General features: G+C 39.6%; 1 protein-coding gene and 1 long non-coding RNA gene across 2 annotated transcripts; both read left to right on the top strand.

Moving 5' to 3' along the window:
- Positions 1 to 686: 686 nt before the first annotated feature.
- Positions 687 to 8,811, top strand: capns1a (calpain, small subunit 1 a). Its single transcript, XM_080866915.1, has 11 exons — positions 687 to 819; positions 1,786 to 1,842; positions 1,941 to 1,977; positions 2,077 to 2,169; positions 3,499 to 3,556; positions 3,690 to 3,754; positions 4,788 to 4,856; positions 5,303 to 5,381; positions 6,402 to 6,518; positions 6,617 to 6,675; positions 6,784 to 8,811. Exons 2-11 carry the CDS (start codon positions 1,796 to 1,798, stop codon positions 6,808 to 6,810), a joined length of 651 nt encoding a protein of 216 aa, XP_080723041.1. The 5' UTR covers positions 687 to 819; positions 1,786 to 1,795; the 3' UTR covers positions 6,811 to 8,811.
- Positions 8,812 to 9,181: 370 nt separating this feature from the next.
- Positions 9,182 to 14,419, top strand: LOC308387610. The gene is made up of 7 exons (XR_013969974.1): positions 9,182 to 12,362; positions 12,894 to 12,989; positions 13,086 to 13,179; positions 13,270 to 13,381; positions 13,474 to 13,627; positions 13,745 to 13,872; positions 13,986 to 14,419. It is a non-coding gene; the product is annotated as an uncharacterized lncRNA (long non-coding RNA).
- The last annotated feature ends 5,904 nt before the right edge of the window (positions 14,420 to 20,323 follow it).

Below are 20,323 nucleotides of genomic sequence, written 5' to 3'. Positions count from 1 at the left end.
TTTTTTAGGTGTACAATATGTGCCATGTTATGACTCAGAATAGGAAGTGGATTACTACATTAGCAACCACTACAACCAAGTAAGTGTTCCAGTTTCATGAGCAGGAGCTCTAGGTGTATGGGTTTAGAAGGTCACTGGCAAATACCAGTCCTCCAAACTGCAGTTTGGGAACCACATACAACAATAATTACAACAATCTGTTGGAAGTCTTTAGACCTTATAAAAAAAAATACTTCATCAAACCTTTTTCGATTCCCGCCCCACCCACTTCACAAATGAGAAGCGGCAATGTTGATCATGTGATTTTACAGTTAGAGCTTTGCAGGGGGAAAAAAATCCTGGCATTAATGTATCATAGTTTATCTGTCTTAGCGTTGATGCTCAGTGTCTTGAATTATTTTTGACTGAGATCTAAATTCCATCAACAAGAGTATACAAACAGAGCTAATTTATGGAAAAATGTGTTTCTTTGTAAATACAAGTAGCTAATACAAGGGAAGTGGTATTTTCATGCTTATGATATTATGCGTGTCTGATAACAAACACAAGGTAACGATTTGAAGGTACGTCATAAAACGCTGTTAGTATCACCGAGTAGTATAAAGACAGAAATCATTTGTATTCCATCATACTGAATTTGGTAAAGATAGGAGCCCGGAGCACAGGCGGAAATAAACCACCAGCCCTCCTCCTTCCTCCGATGTGTGGTCGTCAGTTGGGGCGTGTTGAAGAGCTCCTCCTACCAGCTGAGTTAGTGGAAGTCACGCAAGCCTCCCCAAATATCCTGCGGTCAACTTTACAAAGCTTGCTGCGTTACAGGTAAATATACATTAAACGTAGCGATTTCATAGAACAAATGAAAACAGTTCGGGTTTAGTTAAGTGTCAAGTTTTACTAAATATGACGGCTATGTTTACTCGTGTAGCTGAATTAGCTCAGAGCTAAGATAGCAAGTGTAAATCAGCTGCTTTCCAGTATATCGTTAGTTTAAGTGCGTGCTGCGACGTTACGAGTTTTTCGTTTTCATACGGTATTTTAACGCCACTGAGCAGCTGCAGGGCGAATAACAAGCTGACCTGAAACAGTGCTAGTTTTGAAGCATAACGCTACATAGCATGCGGATATATATTCAGTTTGCGTCGTTACCTAACCACACAATCTAGCAGTGCTGTTTAGAGGGGGACGTTTTACTGACTAGACCCCCTCATATATGTTCAGAGATGTCATTATCGATTTGCGAAGAACAAAGATAACTTTTCAAATCTCATCCCGTTTCAGTCTGGGTGCGTCATGGATTTTCTTCCATATCAGGAAACATTTTAACAGGGTCTTTTGGGTGTGTCGTTAATTAATGAGTCTATGAAGAAAACAAACAGTGTGTTTAAAAACTACAGTGTTTGTGCGTCTTGATGCATGCTCAATCATTCAGGTAATTCAATCTCCAAAAGTTGATTCTGTTCATCTGGACGGGGCGTTTTCAGTGGGAGAAACGTTTCCTCACTCATCCAAATGACTTTTTCAGTCTCAGCTGACTGCAGGTTTCCCCAATCTTATAAACACTACATTTGCATAATGACTGAAACCAGCCCACTGAAGGAACAGTGGGCTGGGAGGTCAGTTCCTTCATCATAATTATGCAAATTCTCATAATCATTGATCAACAACCACTGATCAAGAGTGTGATACGTGTGATTCAGTGTTTGTGAAGGGTGTCACGCATTTTACCGTGTGTTTATATATTTATTCAAGAAAAAACAAATAAATATTTGCATTTTGCATTCACAGTTGACAGAAGATGAATTTTGTCAAAGCGATTATTGGAGGCATCATTGATGCTGCTGGGTGAGATTTTGAAATAAGTACCAAGTACCAGGTAGGCAAAAATTTGGTCGGTCTGTTGGTCTAACATCTGCTTTTGATCTCTGCTCCTACCTTTGTAGCAACATCGACCCAAACCAGTTTGTGCCTTCTCAACCCGTGAGTTTACATCGTTTCATCACTGCCCATCACTTCTAATTTCTAGATTGGTGATTGGTGATAGCATTTCTAATATTTTCTCGGGCATCTGTCCCACAGCCTCCACCACGCATGCCAGTTACGTATGCAGCACAAAATGAGAGTGAAGAAGAAAAGCAGTTCCGCAGAGTTTTCCAACAGATTGCTGGAGATGTAAGTGCAATGCCTAGTTATGCTTCTCTTTAAATCTGTTGCTTTTTTTTTTTGCTTTTTTTTTGCAGTGATCTGTTTCATTTTTAATGTGAAAACATACAATTGTAATTTAGTGCTAAGAGGTATGGCCAAGCGATTGTATTATGGTGTTTTGGTTTGGTTTTTCTAACTTCTGGGATTCCCTGTTTGCTTTTTGTTGACATTAATATTAATGTGTCCAGCAGAACTGTCAAATGCAGCTTAAAAAACTCAGTTTGAACTTAGACTATTCCATTTTTCACACCTGTTTTATTTATTTTTCATTGACTGAATAATTACCTTTTCCTCTTCTGACGGGTGTACTATGAAGCTAAGTTTATGGCTTCGCAAACTGAGTTGAGCTTAAAGAGTTTTCTGTGTCCTAAAAGCGGCTCTCTTGTTATCTGGATAATTCACTGTAGTAATTCATGCCAAACACGTAACCTGGCCCACCGTGCATTTTATTGCCACAGGAATGTAAATATATTACTCTGATGCAGAAAAATATATCAATGTTTTTATATGTGACTCTAATCTGCTGCTACGGACACAAACCAAGAATACTGGTTTAGTTAGAAAAAATGATTTCACTTTGATCTACTGACATAATAAAGCTAAAAAATATAACTCTTTAGGTCACTATCCAATAGGCTAATTAAACTGGATACATTTAAACATTTTTAAGTTGCAGCGCTCTAATGGGCAGCTGGCACTGCAGGCCTTAAAGCTGAAGGCTCTCCCTCCCATTCTACTTTTAAACTCTAGGAACCACAAGTAGTCTGAGAGTGAAGTGCTCTGTTGGGACAGTATGATACTACAATCTCTTTAAGATATGATGGGGCGAGATTATCCAAGACTTTGTATGTGAGGAGACAACTTTAAATTTAATTAAATTCAATCCCCAGCTGGAGTTTTAGGTTTTGCTGGGCCAGCTAAGGCAAAAAAAAAAAAAAAAAAAAGCCTGACTGTGTTCACAATAAACCCGTCTGTCATTGTGGAGGAGCTGCTTGAGCTCCACCCACAATGCCTGTTAACCTGTTAACTGTTAAACAGTCATGGGTTGTTTTGGAACATCTGTTATACTGTTGCTGAATGTGGCCCCCGAGCCCTTCCCAGTGGTTAAAAGAGTATACCATGTTATGCTTCTTTTGAAAAACTCATCTCATTAAAATAAATAAAATCAAACCTATACATCAGGTGTATGACCCAGCAGTAATATGGATATTGTTTTGATCATTTAGCTAAACCATACAGCTGTGTCTCTGCAGGTTTCTTCATGTTTTTTAATGATGTTCCATATTTTTCATGTAGGATATGGAAGTGAGCCCAAACGAGCTGATGAACATCCTGAACAGAATCATTGCAAAGCGTAAGATGTGTCTGCATTTGTCATACTTATTTTCATTATGCTTATGATTCAATTCTTCAGAATACATATACATTTTAGGGTTTCTTTTCTTTCTTTCTCTTTTTTACTAATAGATTTTTTTGTTATGTTTTAGATCATGATCTGAAGACAGATGGTTTCAGCATTGAGTCTTGCAGGAGCATGGTGGCAGTCATGGATGTATCTTTTCCTTCATTAGTACTCTGTGTGTTTTATATAACCTGGGTGACAGTATTGAACTGTCACTGACAGCAAAAGTTTAAAAAATGATGCAGAACAAATAGAAACAGACAACTAAAGTGGGGATATGTTGGCTTAACAGGCCCATTCATACCTGTGGCTTACTAAAACCTTAAAGCTGCAGTGGACTGAAATCCAGAGAAAACCAAAAACAACTGAAGTCTTCATACACATTTTCTTTTACCCTCTCTGTTCTAGGCTCCTCCCATCACACAGTTCATATCTGGGTAAAAGTAAAAAATGACACTAAGCAATTATATAATTTAGAACGGCGACTTTACAAAATGCAGAAATGGATGTTGCTTTGAACATGTCTAAATATGTCTTTTGAAAACGACTTGAGCACTGTTAAATTGTATATACAGAAGTGTGTTAGTTAAAATCTGAATGGCCTATTGAAAGGCAACGAAACGATTCATTTTAGTTCATTTTTAACAGTTCAAGGTGGTCTGGTAATATAGCACCGTACGTAGCACTATGGGTGACACACTTATAGGCACGTTATAGTTCACTGGGTTGTTGTAGTATGTATATCATCTCTGCTGTCCGCAGTTGGCTGTTTGACAGGGGTATATATTCTGTAATTCTGTTCATTGTCCTAATTGAACAATAACAAAACGCTTTAGCTAGCCCTTCATGTGTTGCTAAGCTGTGGATTTAGAAAACATGTGATGGACTCAAACTTAAAGACTTTTTTTCTCCTGAGCCAACATAATATTGTAGCAGTGGATGGGGAGGATTAATCACATTAAAATGTTTGGGAAGTTGAACACTGAGAGGACCACAAAGTTTCAGCTGACAGTCTTATTTGCATGTTTATGAAAAGAAAAGTTAAATGAGAAATTTGTAATATGTGGTGGATTCCCTACTGAAAAGGCATGTGAAACCCATTGTGCAAACACTGTGCAAGTAACTTCGCAACTGTTTGCTTAACTAGAGAAGTTGTTGTCTTTTGGCCTTAACGCTTTTTCAGTCTGACAGCACTGGAAAACTTGGCTTTCATGAATTCAAACACCTCTGGGACAATATAAAAAGATGGCAGGCAAGTACAGTTTCATTTTATTTATCCTGCACATCTGTTTCTCTGTTGCATAGTCTAAGGCATTACTGTGGTCAGGCTTAACCATTTACAGCAGGGGGGGGGGGTCACAGAAGAATAAGTGGCTTAAAGATTTTACAGCATCAGCTGCTTAGGCGGGCTGATTTGAATACACACTGTGCCAAACTTCTCCCTAATTTGGTTAGCCGCCATGTTTTTACAACATAGAAATGTGATCTGTATAATTTTTTTTTTTTTTTTTTTGGCTGAAGGAGATACAAGTTGTAACTTGTATATGGTGGTGATTGAATTTAAACCTTTATGGCTTGGGAGTTGTGAAAGCAGCTCTTTTTCCTTTTTTCCTTTTACCCTTTTTAGGTTGTCAGTGATCTTACCAGGAAACCTGGGTTGCCACAAATGTTTTAAATGTTTCTATTGTTCTTACTTAGGGAGTGTACAAGGCCCACGACTCCGATCACTCCGGTGTCATTGGAGCAAATGAGCTGCCTGAGGCTTTCAGAGCTGCTGGTGAGAATTTTTTTGTTCTTCTGCATTGTTCAAATGGTTCCACAGCACTTCACAAGAATGAAGGGAAAAGATTTACTTAATCCTCTAAGAAGAGACACTGGAAAAACAATACCTATACATACAATAACTGTTGTATGTACATGATGTTAAGGTTTGTGTTTAGTTTAATAAGCCAGAAAAAATTTGAGGCTTGGTTTAATAATTAGTCATTTACAACCCCAGGTCTGAAAAATTTAGGACACTGTATGAAATGTAATGAAAAACAGAAAACGGCATGTTCACAATAGAAGATTGAAAATGTCAATGGAATGGATACAGTATGTAGACACATTGTTTCACTTGCAATGCAAACTCAGCAGCCTGCAACAAGTGCTTTAAGGTGATACTGTGCAAAGTAGGTAACTCCTAGAATCTGATGAAACACCTGGCGACGCATAGCGGGTTTATTTTTAAAGCCGAGAAATGCACCGTACCTACTGCGGGTGTGGTGCTTGTTATCGGACCCGGAGTTAGCAACATCCCCCAAGAACCCGAAGAGGAGAGTCCTGGCCCCTAGCCCTGCCAGTGTAGCAGAAATGATGACGGATGATGACGGCAGCAGCAGCCGTTCTTCTCTGCATGAGTAGCTCAATGTTGTTCGTGTGTAATTTACGTTGAGTAGGCTAACCACGTTATTACATCAATGCATGTAAGGTGAACTAGCAAACACTGTCGTAGTTACATGCAGCTGTCTTCTTGTTTGATGGCAGATACTCCCTTCACCCTGGCCAAAAAGGCTAAAATGACCAAAGAAAAATTGGAAAACCGTTAAACATGAGAGGTTTTAGGACAAAGTTTGTGTTCTTGATTCTTTAAGCACCGGCACCGTTTCAAAAGTACAGGTTTGGCACCGGTATCGGATAAAACCTAAACGATACCCATCCCTAGATATAAGCAGCACAGCCTTATCCAGACATAATGCACATGTACCTGTTGTTGTACTGCTTAATTGTAACACACAGTTGTGCGTCTCTTCGTTAGGCTTCCCTCTCAGTGGTCAGCTGTACCAGATGATCATTCGCAGATACAGCGATGAAAGTGGAAACATGGATTTTGACAACTACATTGGCTGTCTCGTAAGGCTGGATGCAATGTGCCGTAAGTTTCATTTTAAAGACCAATCACTAAATTAATTCTTTATAGTTTAGTGTGATAGGAATGATTGACTCGGAAGTTTAATACCTGTTCTGAATCAGGTGCCTTCAAAACCTTGGATAAGGATAACAACGGGACCATCAAAGTTAATGTTCAAGAGGTAAAGTAATCTTTGTTGTTTGTATCAGTGGGTTTTGACTTCAGTTCAGACCGTTTTAAAGTATTTGACTGGTTGTTTTGTTCTTTGCTCTTCTTTGTGTCTTTTCAGTGGCTCCAGCTCACCATGTACTCTTAAGTCCAGATCATGTTTCTCCGGCTTGTTTCATGGAACCACTTTGTTTATATACACAATTCGAGATATTTTAATCATCATCCCAATAACTTCCTGTGTTAGCAAATCCCTTGTGTGTGCAGGCTTATTTTCACAATTGCATGTTAATGGAAACATGTGGTATTCTTCACAGCTCTTAAAACTTACACGAAAGATTGGAAAACACTGTTAACAAAGCTGCATGCAGAATGCTGCCGTAGCTGACGATGATCAAAGGTGAATGCTAATAAACGCTTTGGACAGCTGTGAAATCACATAGTTGTGTAAAAGTGATAGTATGTTGAATTGCTGCCATTTTTTGGCATTTTCTTTTGATCTTCCTCACACCCCAAATTTCTAAATGGCACAAGAAGATCCTGCTTCTGCCGCCCTGGGATTTGTAATTTAAAATCTAATGTGAAAACAGTATTGCTCTTTGTCTGGGGCTGATTTGACAATCACCATGTCTTAGAGAATTGGTAGAAACATGTTTTTGCTCATTGGTTGTTTTTATCCTAAAACCTGATTGTCAGCTGGCTTTTTTTTTTTCTTCTTTTTCTGCCTTTTAACTCCAAACTTTGCTGGGAATGCACCTGTGCGCTGCACAAGTGTTGTAAAAGACACACAAACCTCCTTCAGGTGTCACTTTATTAAAGATGTGACTTCTATTCTCTGAGCACAGGTCAGCTGTGATGTGGTAGACTAGGCATCGCACACCTCTTTCCACCCGTTCTACTAGCTTAGATCTTTCTAGGAATTGTGTGGGTGTGTGAGCGCTGATTGCTGTGTTGACAACTCTTTGTGGCTGCTATTAGTTCTATTACACCTGTTGGGGCAGGTAGCCTATTTCATCAGTAAACATGTAGGTCCTTAGAATTTCATAAATTCTCAGTAGTTCCACCCAGTTTCATCCTGAGCAGAGGACAAAGCATAGTTGCAGCAAACCCCCCCCAAAGGCAGCTCACACCTAACTGAATGATGTGTCACTCTGAATATTCCTTCCAGAAGAAATTATGTAGAGACATTATTATTATTATTATTAACAAATAAACACATTTCCATTGACCTCCTCTTATCATGGCTGTCACTCATGCAGTGATACCAAGAGCTGTTTTCAGGTGTTGTGGCTGAAGAGTGAGCCCATACAGTGTAACATGTGGCCACATCTCTTGCAGTTCTAAATGTTATGGGTGTGTCTAAGCAAGCATGAGCAACAGGATAAACAGGCTGTCAGTCTGTGCACACCCATGCAGCTCAGAGGAAGAGGTTTCATTTTATAAAACAGGTATGAGCACCATATCCTTGCTGAGACTCTGCCATGGAAGAGACCGCTGATGTTAAACTTTTCAACCCTATATTCAGCGTTTGTGAAACCAGCCCCAGCTCCTCTGACTGTAGATTTGTGCTCACTGAGACTGTACTGGCTCACAGACTTGTGTTTGCTGGTGAGTTACAGCACTGTAGGAACACACAGCATGAATTATTGATTTCTACACTCCATTCTTTTACATCATAGACTGTTATTGCATCTTATCACTATCAGAATGCCTTTTACGGCCACTAGATGGCTACTTGGTTTTTAAACATATATATCCTGTACTTTCTGGGTCCTGCACTTAATGGTAAGTTGATGCAACGACCCAACATAGCTGACTTTATCTTCCATCTATAGTAGTAATGTACATTAAAGTGTGAAAGGTGTGAGCTTTGCTCGAAAGGCTAATGTGCCATGTTTTCTGTTTGAAGTGAAAGTCTGCCATAGCTTTGTGTGTCTCAGCTTTCTGATCACTTATGCCTCCATTAGATGATGCCAGCATAGTGTGTGAGCTGATGCTGTATGCCACTAATGCATGAAGCCCAAAGTGAAATGCCATAATTAAGGGGTTTTAATCCTGTAACTCTTTATGCCACAGCCATTAAACTGTTATTGGATTTGCTTGATAAATGACCTGTACTGCATTTGGAATAAAAACATCATGTTAAATATGTCAGTCTTATTATTGGTGTACTGCTGACAAATACTCTGCGTGGGTTATTAAAGAGTGACGCCTTGGTCAGTTTAAAGCAGAAGATGATCAGTGATGGATGTTTTGTAAACGGCTTCAATATGATCATAGACTCTGAAAGTTGAAACAAAGTTCTGTAAAAACATCCTTCTGTATACTGTGCGTGGCACATCTTCTGGTTTTCATGTGCATCTTATCACTTTTAAACAAAGACGCTTCTTGTTTGGAAAAGTGTTTAAAATGCATTTACTCTAAGGCAGAGCTGTCAGACTCACTCACTTTGATCTTAATGTCTCAGTTTCCTATATGATGAATGCGTAAAATTGCAGAAAACATTCTGGTAAGTTATTGCCCAAACCTTTCTGTAGTTTTTATTGATTAATGAAAATATCAATTTCTAGTAGATGGTGAAAAAACAGGAACTTTTCTGTCATTTCATTGATTATCTAATAATACTTTGGTATTTTTGAATGGCTATGTGGGAGGTCTTTATCAGCCCAAAAACTTGCACGACTTCTACAGATACAGTTGAAAGTCCAAAAATTGATGTGCTAGTTATTTTCCAAAGCCTTCTATTTGGCTGGATTGAAGTCTTTGCCGGGCTATTTCCGGCCCCTGTGCCTTACGTTTGACACTCCTACTAATACACACACACAAACAGATTTGTCAGACCCATCCTAAATTGATCTTTTTTTTTACATTTAAGTAATTAACATGTCACTGAATAAAACATACAAGGGGAATTTGAAAGCTGTTTTGTGTGAATCCACAATATGTGGTCAAAGGAGCTCTTTATGCAGATGAGAGAGGCCATTCCTTAAGCTGCAAAATCAAAACTGTTTAATCAGAGAGAGCATGAGTATTTGGAGTGGTCACATCAGTGGTTTAGGATGTTCTGGGAAGACCAACAATGGTTTTTGGCAATATAAAACAAAACGCTGATATCTTCAAAGACAAGTGTGGTGGGTAATTGCAGGATCGTTTAGTAAATCGGCCCCTTAACATCATTCACTTTCTTCAAGGCTGCCATAAAGACAAAAGACTAACAAGCTGCACACCATCCATCTGCATTTAAAAGAAAAAAGAAGATGAATTAGAATGAAGTAAAAAAAAAAAAAAAAAAAAAAAAGACAAACCTGTTCTGGAACTGTATTTTTTTGAACACATGAAGATAAAATATATCTGCACGAGAGTTGATACAGAGTAATCCATGAACATGGATGACTTCATTAGCACTTCTCGATAATGTGACAGAGGACAGAAGCAGTTGAAGGAATTCTAAAGCGTATAGTTATGCTATTTACTCATATTCAGTCTCTATTACTGGCTTGGGCCACCTTTTGCCTTTATTCTTAATGGTGCTGAGAATATTTCTGAGAGATTTGACTTGACAGCATCACACATCCCACCACATCCCAAATTGGTTTGAGATCCGGTGTCTGCAGAGGCAGTTAGAAAACAGTGAACTCAATGTCATGTTAAAGCATGGACCAGTATCCTGCTGACAGTGATCAGAAGATGAGCACATCGTGGTCATTTAAGGAACACGAGGCAGGATGGATCTATGCAGTCATTTATGCCAAATTCTGACCCTCTCGTAATTGAGACTCATTAGATCTGACAACGTCTGACAATGGCTGTGTGGAAAAATCTCTGTAGTTAAGAAGTTTCTAAAATACTCAGACCAGCCTGTTTGGCACCAACATTGACAGTCACTTACGTCACCTTTCTTCCACAGTCTGATGTTTGGTTTGGATACAGACCACAAGGATGAAATGTTAGCATGGCAAAAATCTTCTTTATGTAGCTCCTTTTAGATGTTGCCATAGCATACAGTCTGACTCCATCTCACTCTGTCTCCAACATCCTCTTCTGTCACACCGACCCTCTGCATGCTGTACTTTACTGCGTTCATTCATCTATAAACCTCTGAGATCTTACTTTTTCCTCCCTCCTGGCAGCTCTATATTCACCACCTTTTGTTCACTATCTCCACTCTCCCTCTGCACGTGTTTAAACCATCTCAGCATTGCCTCTCTAACTTTGTCTCCAAAGTACTCAACTCGAGCTGTACCTCTGATGTAAAGTACTCATGTCTAATCTTGTTCATCCTAGTCACTCCCAGTGAAAACCTTTACATATTCATCTCTGCCACCTACTGCTCAGCCTCCTTCTCCACCTTCTCAGCAACATCTTATAAACCTTCCTTTTCACTCTTGCACCTGAGCTCCTGTCACACTCATCTCCATCAACTCCATCCTGCCTGTAGTCTAATTTTCACCTCACCTGTGCACTGTCTGTTGCTTTGGATAGTTGACTTCAGGTATTTAAACTCATCTACCTTCACTACCTCTACTCCTTGCATGTTCACATTTCCAGCTGTTTTCTCTCGTTCCCACAAGTATTCTGTCTTGCTTCTACTGACTTTCACTCTTCTTCTTTCCAGGGCATACCTCTGCCTCTTCAGATTCTCTTCCACCTGCTTACTATGCTCATAACAATATTATCTGGAAGCATCAGAGTCCATGGAGATTCCTACCTGACCTCGTCAGAGGTCAATCACCATTGTATACAAGATGGGGCTCAGAGCAGATCCCTGATGAAATCCCACCCCCATCTTGATCCCAGCTCATAATGCACTCAATACTGTTTCACTGACTTCACACATGTCCGTTACTACTACCCTGCCACTGCTGACCTACGTAGTACCACATTTCCTTTCTTGGCATCCTATCATATGCTTTCTCTAGATCAGGGGTGGGCAACTCCAGGCCTCGAGGGCCGGTGTCCCTGCAGGTTTTAGATGTGTCCTTGAACCAACACAGCTGATTTAAATGGCTAAATTAGCTCCTCAACGGCTGTGTCCCAATTCAGGGTCTGCACGCTTGAAGTACGCATTTTAAGTGCGGTTACGTCACCGCCACGCGACGACGGCTGTCCCAATTCGAAGTGTGCTTCAAATACATACTCCAAATGCGCCGTCGATTTCCCAAAATACCAAGCGTGGTCCGGTGCATGCTTCGTGGTCCCATATATCCCACAATTCATAGCGCGGCGGTGGGTGTGGATAAGTTTGCCGCAGAAAGGAGCTGCCGAAGAGGTTTCTTTTTTCTTTTCTCCAAACTTTATTGAAATTATAAAGCGAACAGTCAGTCATTCCAGTACATACAAGGCAAATAAGAGTAACAATATACAGTACAATGAAATAGGAAGGATAAATAAATAAAGGATAAAAAAAGAAAAAAAGGGGGGGGGGGGGGGAATGTGACAGACTTCATAACAACTTTGTACACAGTAAAAAATGGAGTGTCAATATTTCAGAGTAAACCTATTTTAACCTAGATAGAGTATTTACAACTCTATGAGGAGTAAACCAGCTCTAACATCAGAGTTAAAAGTCAGTGTAAAGTTTGTTAGTCACGCAGTGAAGACTTCACTCCACACAGTGTTGATTATTACCAGTCCGCAGGCGTGTGTGGCCTCAGAGCTCTAATGCGCATGGAATTTTCTCCGAAGAGCTGCCACAGTCAGGTAAGTGAAGTTAACATTCCCATATTGGTAACATTGTTTAAAAGGTATTTTTAAACTAAGTAGCTCTTTATAGTTTCACTGATGTCGAGTGAGGACATGTTAGCAGCATTTACCCATAGGTTTAATGGCATTCCAGTAGCTACATGCTAGCAGTTGCTAAAAGTTAAGATGTTCGTTATCTTCTCACTGCGTTAATATGAACCTAAAACATTTTAACTATGTATTTCTGCTGTCTAAATAATATCATTGTCACATGTCAAATCGCACAGTTTGAACAACTAAATTACCGTTTATCAGTAAGCTAATAATCGCTAATTAGCTTACATAAGCGAACATACTTTCAGAAAAAGTGGGTAACATTACCATAAAGTTAACTTTACTGGTTTATATTATTTTAAGCAAATGCCAAAGGCATACACTACTTTAGAGTTTTGCTCATTATTTAGTAAGAAATATGTATTTTGTGTAAATTAACTGATAGCAATGTTAATGACATGTTAAGTAATATTAAGTAATGTTCCTATTTTATAGAAAGGTTTAAGAGTATGCAAAAACCAAATCTCTGAGAGATGCAACCAGAAGACGGATGAGAAACATACTTGAGGCTGAGATGACAGAATGACATGGGTAAGAATCAAAAATGTAAGATATAAAGAAACATTTTAAACATTGTATTATTTTTAATTGTGATGTTTAATGCCAATTATTGAATTTATACATTAGGACATCTCCCCCTAAAAGTGTAAGAGTGATGTATGCGCAGGGCATTGTTGCTCTGTCTCCATATCTGGAAGACCCATATTCACAACATGGATATGTAAGTAAAGGGAACTTTTCAACATTACATACATAATTGCCCTCAGAAATGTTGATAACATAGTCCTTCTTCGTTTATTTAATTACATAGAAACATTACTACGATCCAGAGAACAGTTCAGGATACATTGCATGGCGGTTGAAGACCATTCAAAGAAAAGCTGTGGAGGAAAGAAGCGTCTCAGTTTGCAAATCTCCCAAAAGTAAGTTCACTTATCATTTAAATGATACTGATGTAATTTGTAGGCAGGATTCAATCATACACCTCTCTATGTTCTGTATTTTTGCATTACAGATAGAACAAGATTTCTGACTCCTGTTTTGTGAGGTCACTGGGAGCAAATTCTTGGAGAGGTGGCTCACCAATCTCAAAGCAAAGGTTGTAAAGGAAAGTCATGGACTTGTCCCCACCTCAGAGCTCTTGGAGTTAATGTGCAATGCTGAGTCAGGTACTGAAGTTGAGAATGGTATGATTGTGACTGTTTTTATTTGCCATTGTTGGTTATATAGGTAATTCTGTCAATTCAATGTATTTTTGGAATAATTCTTTGTTTATTCGTCTGTAGGCTGGGACAGTGACTTGTCTACTATCTTGCTGCTGCTACATCTGCTACTACCATCTGCACAAGGGCGAAAGAGACCAGGAAAGATGTCTGCATCTCAAGCTGTCAATAACCTCATCAAATTCCCAAAGGTATGTTGTTTAAAATATACTTTCCATCACCTCTATTTTCATGGACAGTGAGTTGAGCTAATCTACTGTCAGAGGATAGTCACTTAATACTGTTGTTTAATGTGTTGTTGTAGGCTGGAACCAGTGTACAGCAGCATCTAGACAACATCACCCGAAGCAGTCAGCCCTACCATCTTACTCAGGGATCCACAAGAAGCAGCATTCACAGCTTCATTGTGATTGAGAAGCATGCACTTCCATGTAATGCGACAGGTTCTGTAGGAGCCCTTGATGAACTCTTTAGGGCCCATTATGTCTTTGGTACATCATACAGTTCATCCCTGACCAACTTTGTTACTTTTCTGCAACTACGACATTGGGGAAATGTCATATTGCTTTCTCTAGTGAGCATCATAGAACTGTGAATTGTAAAGGTTTGTTACGTTAATTAAATGACACTGAATTGAGAAACATAATAAATGCTGTTACTTTAACCTGTATATTTGTTATTTCCATAATGTAGGATAGATCAGTTATTTAGTAATATAGCATCATAAGATGAATATGAAAAGAATCACACTACAGAGAAATAAAAATGATATATTATTACACATCAGAGTGTTATTATTAAACTAAATTTGGAGTAAAAATAGCTCTATAAAGTGTAATCAAATTACTCTGAACAGTGTGAATAACCCTCAGTGTTAAATATTTTTACACATTTTGTTGTTAATTTTGACACTAAATTGAGTACAATTAACACTGAAAAGTTAACACTGGCCATAGAGTAAATTTAACTAATTTTGAGTGGGACCAAATGTTATCTGAAGCAGAGTTAAAATCAACTCTGTAAGTGTAAAATTGACACTTGGTTTTTTACTGTGTACTTGAAAGTTGTGACAGCTCATTCGTTAAACATTTCTGAATGAATTTCAATCAATGATAAACCTTTTTTATTGGAAGTTAATTTAATAGAGTTTAAGTAATATTCTATTTCAATCAAAAACAAATTAAATGATGGGGTTGAGTTTTGGAATTTACATTTATGTATGTGGAATTTCCCTAATAAGATGGAGCGGCCGAAAAGTGAACTGTCAAAAGTACTGAACATGACGTCACTTATTTATGAATAAGCTTAATAATTAAAGTCAGTCATATATCCACAAACACAACAAGCTGAAAGTGAGTGATTTTATATATATATATATACAGTGGGGCAAAAAAGTATTTAGTCAGCCACCGATTGTGCAAGTTCCCCCACTTAAAATGATGACAGAGGTCAGTAATTTGCACCAGAGGTACACTTCAACTGTGAGAGACAGAATGTGAAAAAAAAAATCCATGAATTCACATGGTAGGATTTGTAAAGAATTTATTGGTAAATCAGGGTGGAAAATAAGTATTTGGTCACCTCAAACATGGAAAATCTCTGGCTCTCACAGACCTGTAACGTCTTCTGTAAGACGCTTTTCTGTCCCCCACTCGTTACCTGTATGAATGGCACCTGTTTGAACTCATCATCTGTATAAAAGACACCTGTCCACAGCCTCAAACAGTCAGACTCCAAACTCCGCCATGGCCAAGACCAAAGAGCTTTCGAAGGACACCAGGAAAAGTATTGTAGACCTGCACCAGACTGGGAAGAGTGAATCTACAATAGGCAAGCAGCTTGGTGTGAAAAAATCAACTGTGGGAGCAATCATCAGAAAATGGAAGACATACAAGACCACTGATAATCTCCCTCGATCTGGGGCTCCACGCAAGATCTCATCCCGTGGGGTCAAAATGATCATGAGAACGGTGAGCAAAGATCCCAGAACCACACGGGGGGACCTGGTGAATGACCTGCAGAGAGCTGGGACCAAAGTAACAAAGGTCACCATCAGTAACACACTACAACGGCAGGGAATCAAATCCCGCAGTGCCAGACGTGTTCCGCTGCTGAAGCCAGTGCATGTCCAGGCCCGTCTGAAGTTTGCCAGAGAGCACATGGATGATACAGCAGAGGATTGGGAGAATGTCATGTGGTCAGATGAAACCAAAGTAGAACTTTTTGGTATAAACTCAACTCGTCGTGTTTGGAGGACGAAGAATACTGAGTTGCATCCCAAGAACACCATACTTACTGTGAAGCATGGGGGTGGAAACATCATGCTATGGGGCTGTTTTTCTGCCAAGGGGACAGGACCACTGATCCGTGTTAAGGACAGAATGAATGGGGCCATGTATCGTGAGATTTTGAGCCAAAACCTCCTTCCATCAGTGAGAACTTTGAAGATGAAACAAGGCTGGGTCTTCCAACATGACAATGATCCAAAACACACCGCCCGGGCAACAAAGGAGTGGCTCTGTAAGAAGCATTTGAAAGTCCTGGAGTGGCCTAGCCAGTCTCCAGACCTCAACCCCATAGAAAATCTGTGGCGGGAGTTGAAAGTCCGTGTTGCTCGGCGACAGCCCCAAAACATCACTGCTCTCGAGAAGATCTGCATGGAGGAATGGGCCAAAATACCAGCTACTGTGTGTGCAAACCTGGTAAAGACCTATAGTAAACGTTTGACCTCTGTTATTGCCAACAAAGGTTATGTTACAAAGTATTGAGTTGTATTTTTGTTATTGACCAAATACTTATTTTCCACCCTAATTTACGAATAAATTCTTTACAAATCCTACCATGTGGATTCATGGATTTTTTTTTCACATTCTGTCTCTCACAGTTGAAGTGTACCTCTGGTGCAAATTACTGACCTCTGTCATCATTTTAGGTGGGGGAACTTGCACAATCGTTGGCTGACTAAATACTTTTTTGCCCCACTGTATATTAGGGGTGCAACGATATTCGTATCGATATTGAACCGTTCGATACAGTGCTTTCGGTTCGGTACGCATATGTATCGAACAATACAACATTTGTAATTTATTTTATCAATTTTCCTTCTGACGATGCTGTCTGTGTGGAGCGCTCAGTGGATCTGTGTTCGACTACTCCGCCTAGGCTGCACTGTCGAGCGCAGATCCACTGAGCGCTCAACACAGACAGCATCGTCAGAAGGAAGAGCGCAGGGCAAGCTAGCGAGACAGAAGTTAAGCTCTCCCTGCAACAGGCAAATTGAACCTCATTCAGATCTGGCGTTTGGAATTATTTTGGTTTTCATGTGACGTATGACCCTGAAGGTAAGCGAGTCATGGACTAAAGTAAAACAGTATGTTGGATGTGCCACGCAATGCTCAATTACATTGGTGTGAACTAGTGTGTTAGCTCGTTAACGTGTTGGCCGTCTAGCCCCATGCACGGAGCGATCGGCGGTAGCTCGTTAACGGAGATTTGCCGTGTTGTGGCGTTAAGGTCATTTCAACGAGATTAACCTGAAAGCACTAGCGGGAACACAACGAATATGACTGCACATTTACGCCGACATCATCCTAGTGCAAAGACAAGTGGAAGCAGACAAAAAAAAAGCAAGCATGCTACTAACTTTAGCCGAGTCATTTAGACAGCTGTTAGCACATGATTCTCCTTATGCTGCTGAGAATATAGCCCAGAAGAAGCGGATAGTATAGCTTTTATTTTGGAAAGAGCCATTTCTCTGTAATAAACTCTCTTTTCCAAAGATGAGTGATTCCTCAATCAGATACAGGGCTTGCAATATCGCTAGCCCGACGTCCTGGAGCTAGCGATTTTTTTCAGTCGGGCTACCAAAATCTTTCTCTTCCCTGCCCGTCGGGCTATTGTAGGAAAAATATATGTCAATGCTTTTGCATTCTTTCAGAAATGTAGCTGGGTAATTATGTCATTGGCATCGGTGAGCCACTGTCAATATGTGACATATTGAAGTCGCGTTTGAATTTGCGCTTGTTTTTTTGCTTTCACTTTGCAATCGTGCGAACTGTGTATAGAGAGTGACAGTACTGATTGGTGAGTGATGATAATTTGTGCACCAATTCCTCTGACATCGTCTTATTAATCGTTAGCTTACTATGCAAACATGACAAGTGAAATCTCCCGCAGCTTACACATGTGAGAGGTTGATCGCGCAGAGAATCGCTGAGTGAGTGAGCGTGTAAAAGCATTTCAGTTCTGCTGAGCCAAATAAGACAGGTCAGGGTGAAGAAGTGACAGCCAAAGAAAAGCTTACCACAAAACGGAAAAGTTATGACAAATCAGACTATAAGGCAAAAAGAAAGTGCAGCTTTATGGTTTCATGGACAAAAGAATTTCTGTGGCTGCGATATGATGAGCTAAATAACCAGGGCTGCACATAAGTGGTCCGCAGGTGCGCATTCGCTGTCAAAATAAAAAACACGCACAAGGGTTAGGGTTAAATTTAAAAACTGTACTTTTGAGTTAAAATATATATTTATAATTTTAATAAATGACAAATTAAAAAGGCATGAACATTTTATTTTGTATCGAAAAAATATCGAACCGTGACACCAAAGTATCGAACCGAACCGAACCGTGAATTTTGTGTATCGTTGCACCCCTAATATATATATATCATAATAATCTGACAATACTATAAAATTGGCCATATTATATTTACATTACCACAGTGAGATGACTTTAGTCTCATGAACAACTAATTGTTATTTACTAACTAATCTTAAATGACTGTTCAGCACAGAAATGAAGCCCAACAATCATGTTTTACAGTCCCGTGGTCTCAGCCTCAGATACTCAACTAATCAAAGTGATGTCAAAAATGAATGACCAACAAAACATTTTTCTCCTTCATTTCTGTCAAACAAAGCTGTATGTAACGTGTCTCGCGGTTAGTATCATGGTTGCTAGGCAACCTGAACAGCGCGACGAAGCGTATACCGTCCCATTTCACAAGCCTCTCACTTCCGCACTTCTCGTACTTATAGTACGCACCGTACGTAGTACCCGTAGTGCGCGTACTTCAAGCGTGCAGACCCTGAATTGGGACACAGCCAACATGTCCCGCAGTTCTCCAGAGGCCTGGTAACGAACTAATCATGTGATTCAGGTGTGTTGACCCAAGGTGAGATCTAAAACCTGCAGGACACCAGCCCTCGAGGCCTGGAATTGCCCACCCCTGCTCTAGATCCACAAGGTTGTCATGGCAAAAACAAACTGGTGAAACTGAGACTTGTCAAATGTTTCCTTGAAGTTTTGTGCAAACCTTATTAAAATTAAAATAAATTAATGATTCTGCAAAGCTCGGAATAAACACTTTGCATGATGGGATGCTTAAGTACTAATGCCGCCTACTTTAAGGAGTCAGAAATATATGATTGAGAAACAGGTGGGAAGTAACAAAGTGCGAATTCTTTCTTGCTGTACAATTTCAAGGTATCTGTACTTTACTTGAGTATTTTTCTGATAACTTTTTACTTTTACTCCCTTCATTTTAACACAAATATCTGTACTTTCAACTACTTCCATTTTCAAAACAGGCTTAGTGCTTTAGGCTCAGTGGTATCATTTACAGTGTTTATACTCGTAGGCCTACTTTAGTAGGCATATGTTGTAGTCAGCTTCTAGCTAGCACTACAGATGAGGAGTAAGCATGAAGGGAGTAGCGTTTCTACTCGACATAACATTTCTATCAGCTCAACAAAATCAGCAAACACACTGCTGAACAATGGGCTGTGAGGTCAGTTTCTTGGTCATTAATATGCAAAATGTCATGACTTGACATAAAGGAGAAGGATGTACACATCCTGGACAGGGAGGAACGCTGGTTTGAGTGGGGAGTCAAGGAGGCCACTTAGGTGAAAAAGGAAAGACCATCTCTGAATCGAGGAGGGGGCCTAAGGGTACATCTTTCACCATCTTACAATGTTGTGATTGCAGCCATTTCCCAACTGCCCATTGATCAAGGGTCATGTCAATTTGCATATTAATGATCAAGAAACTGATCTCATTGTTTGCCCATGGTGCTAGTTTCAGTGAATATGTACTTTTTATAAGGATGGGGAAACCTGCATTGATCTGAGACTCAGGAAGTCACTTGGGTGATTGACTGAAAACATTACAACCAGATGATGTGTTTTATGGGTTACATGAAAATACTCTGTAGTTTGTGAAGGATAAAAAGGTTAGTTTGCATTAAAATGGTAAATTCACAGTAAAACACTGTGTTTGACTGCTACAATATTGTATTTGTATGACATTAATAGAGCAGAGTTACCTGTCCATAAAAATAGATGGTATAATTGTCTTTCAAGGAGCTACTTTTTATTTTCGGACTTTGAGTACATTTCAGAGATTGTGCTTTTTTACTTTCACTTGAGTAAAGAAGTGGAATCAGTACTTCAGCGTTTACTGGAGTATTTTCTAACACAAGTATCTGTACTTCTACTTAAGTACAGACTGTATGTACTTTTGCTACCTCTGCTGAGATCACGTTGCTCTGGGACACACATCCATAGTTCCGCTATCCATCCATGGCAAACGATACCGAAATCCGGCTAGAGCCTTCAAAATAAAAGTCGCACAGCTCTAAAA

This window comes from Rhamphochromis sp. 'chilingali' (genome assembly GCF_963969265.1).
Source record: "Rhamphochromis sp. 'chilingali' genome assembly, chromosome: 19".
Classification (NCBI taxonomy): Eukaryota; Metazoa; Chordata; class Actinopteri; order Cichliformes; family Cichlidae; genus Rhamphochromis; species Rhamphochromis sp. 'chilingali'.
The sequence above is the reverse complement of the archived record's forward strand: the minus strand, read 5'-3'. Positions and strand labels throughout refer to the sequence as shown.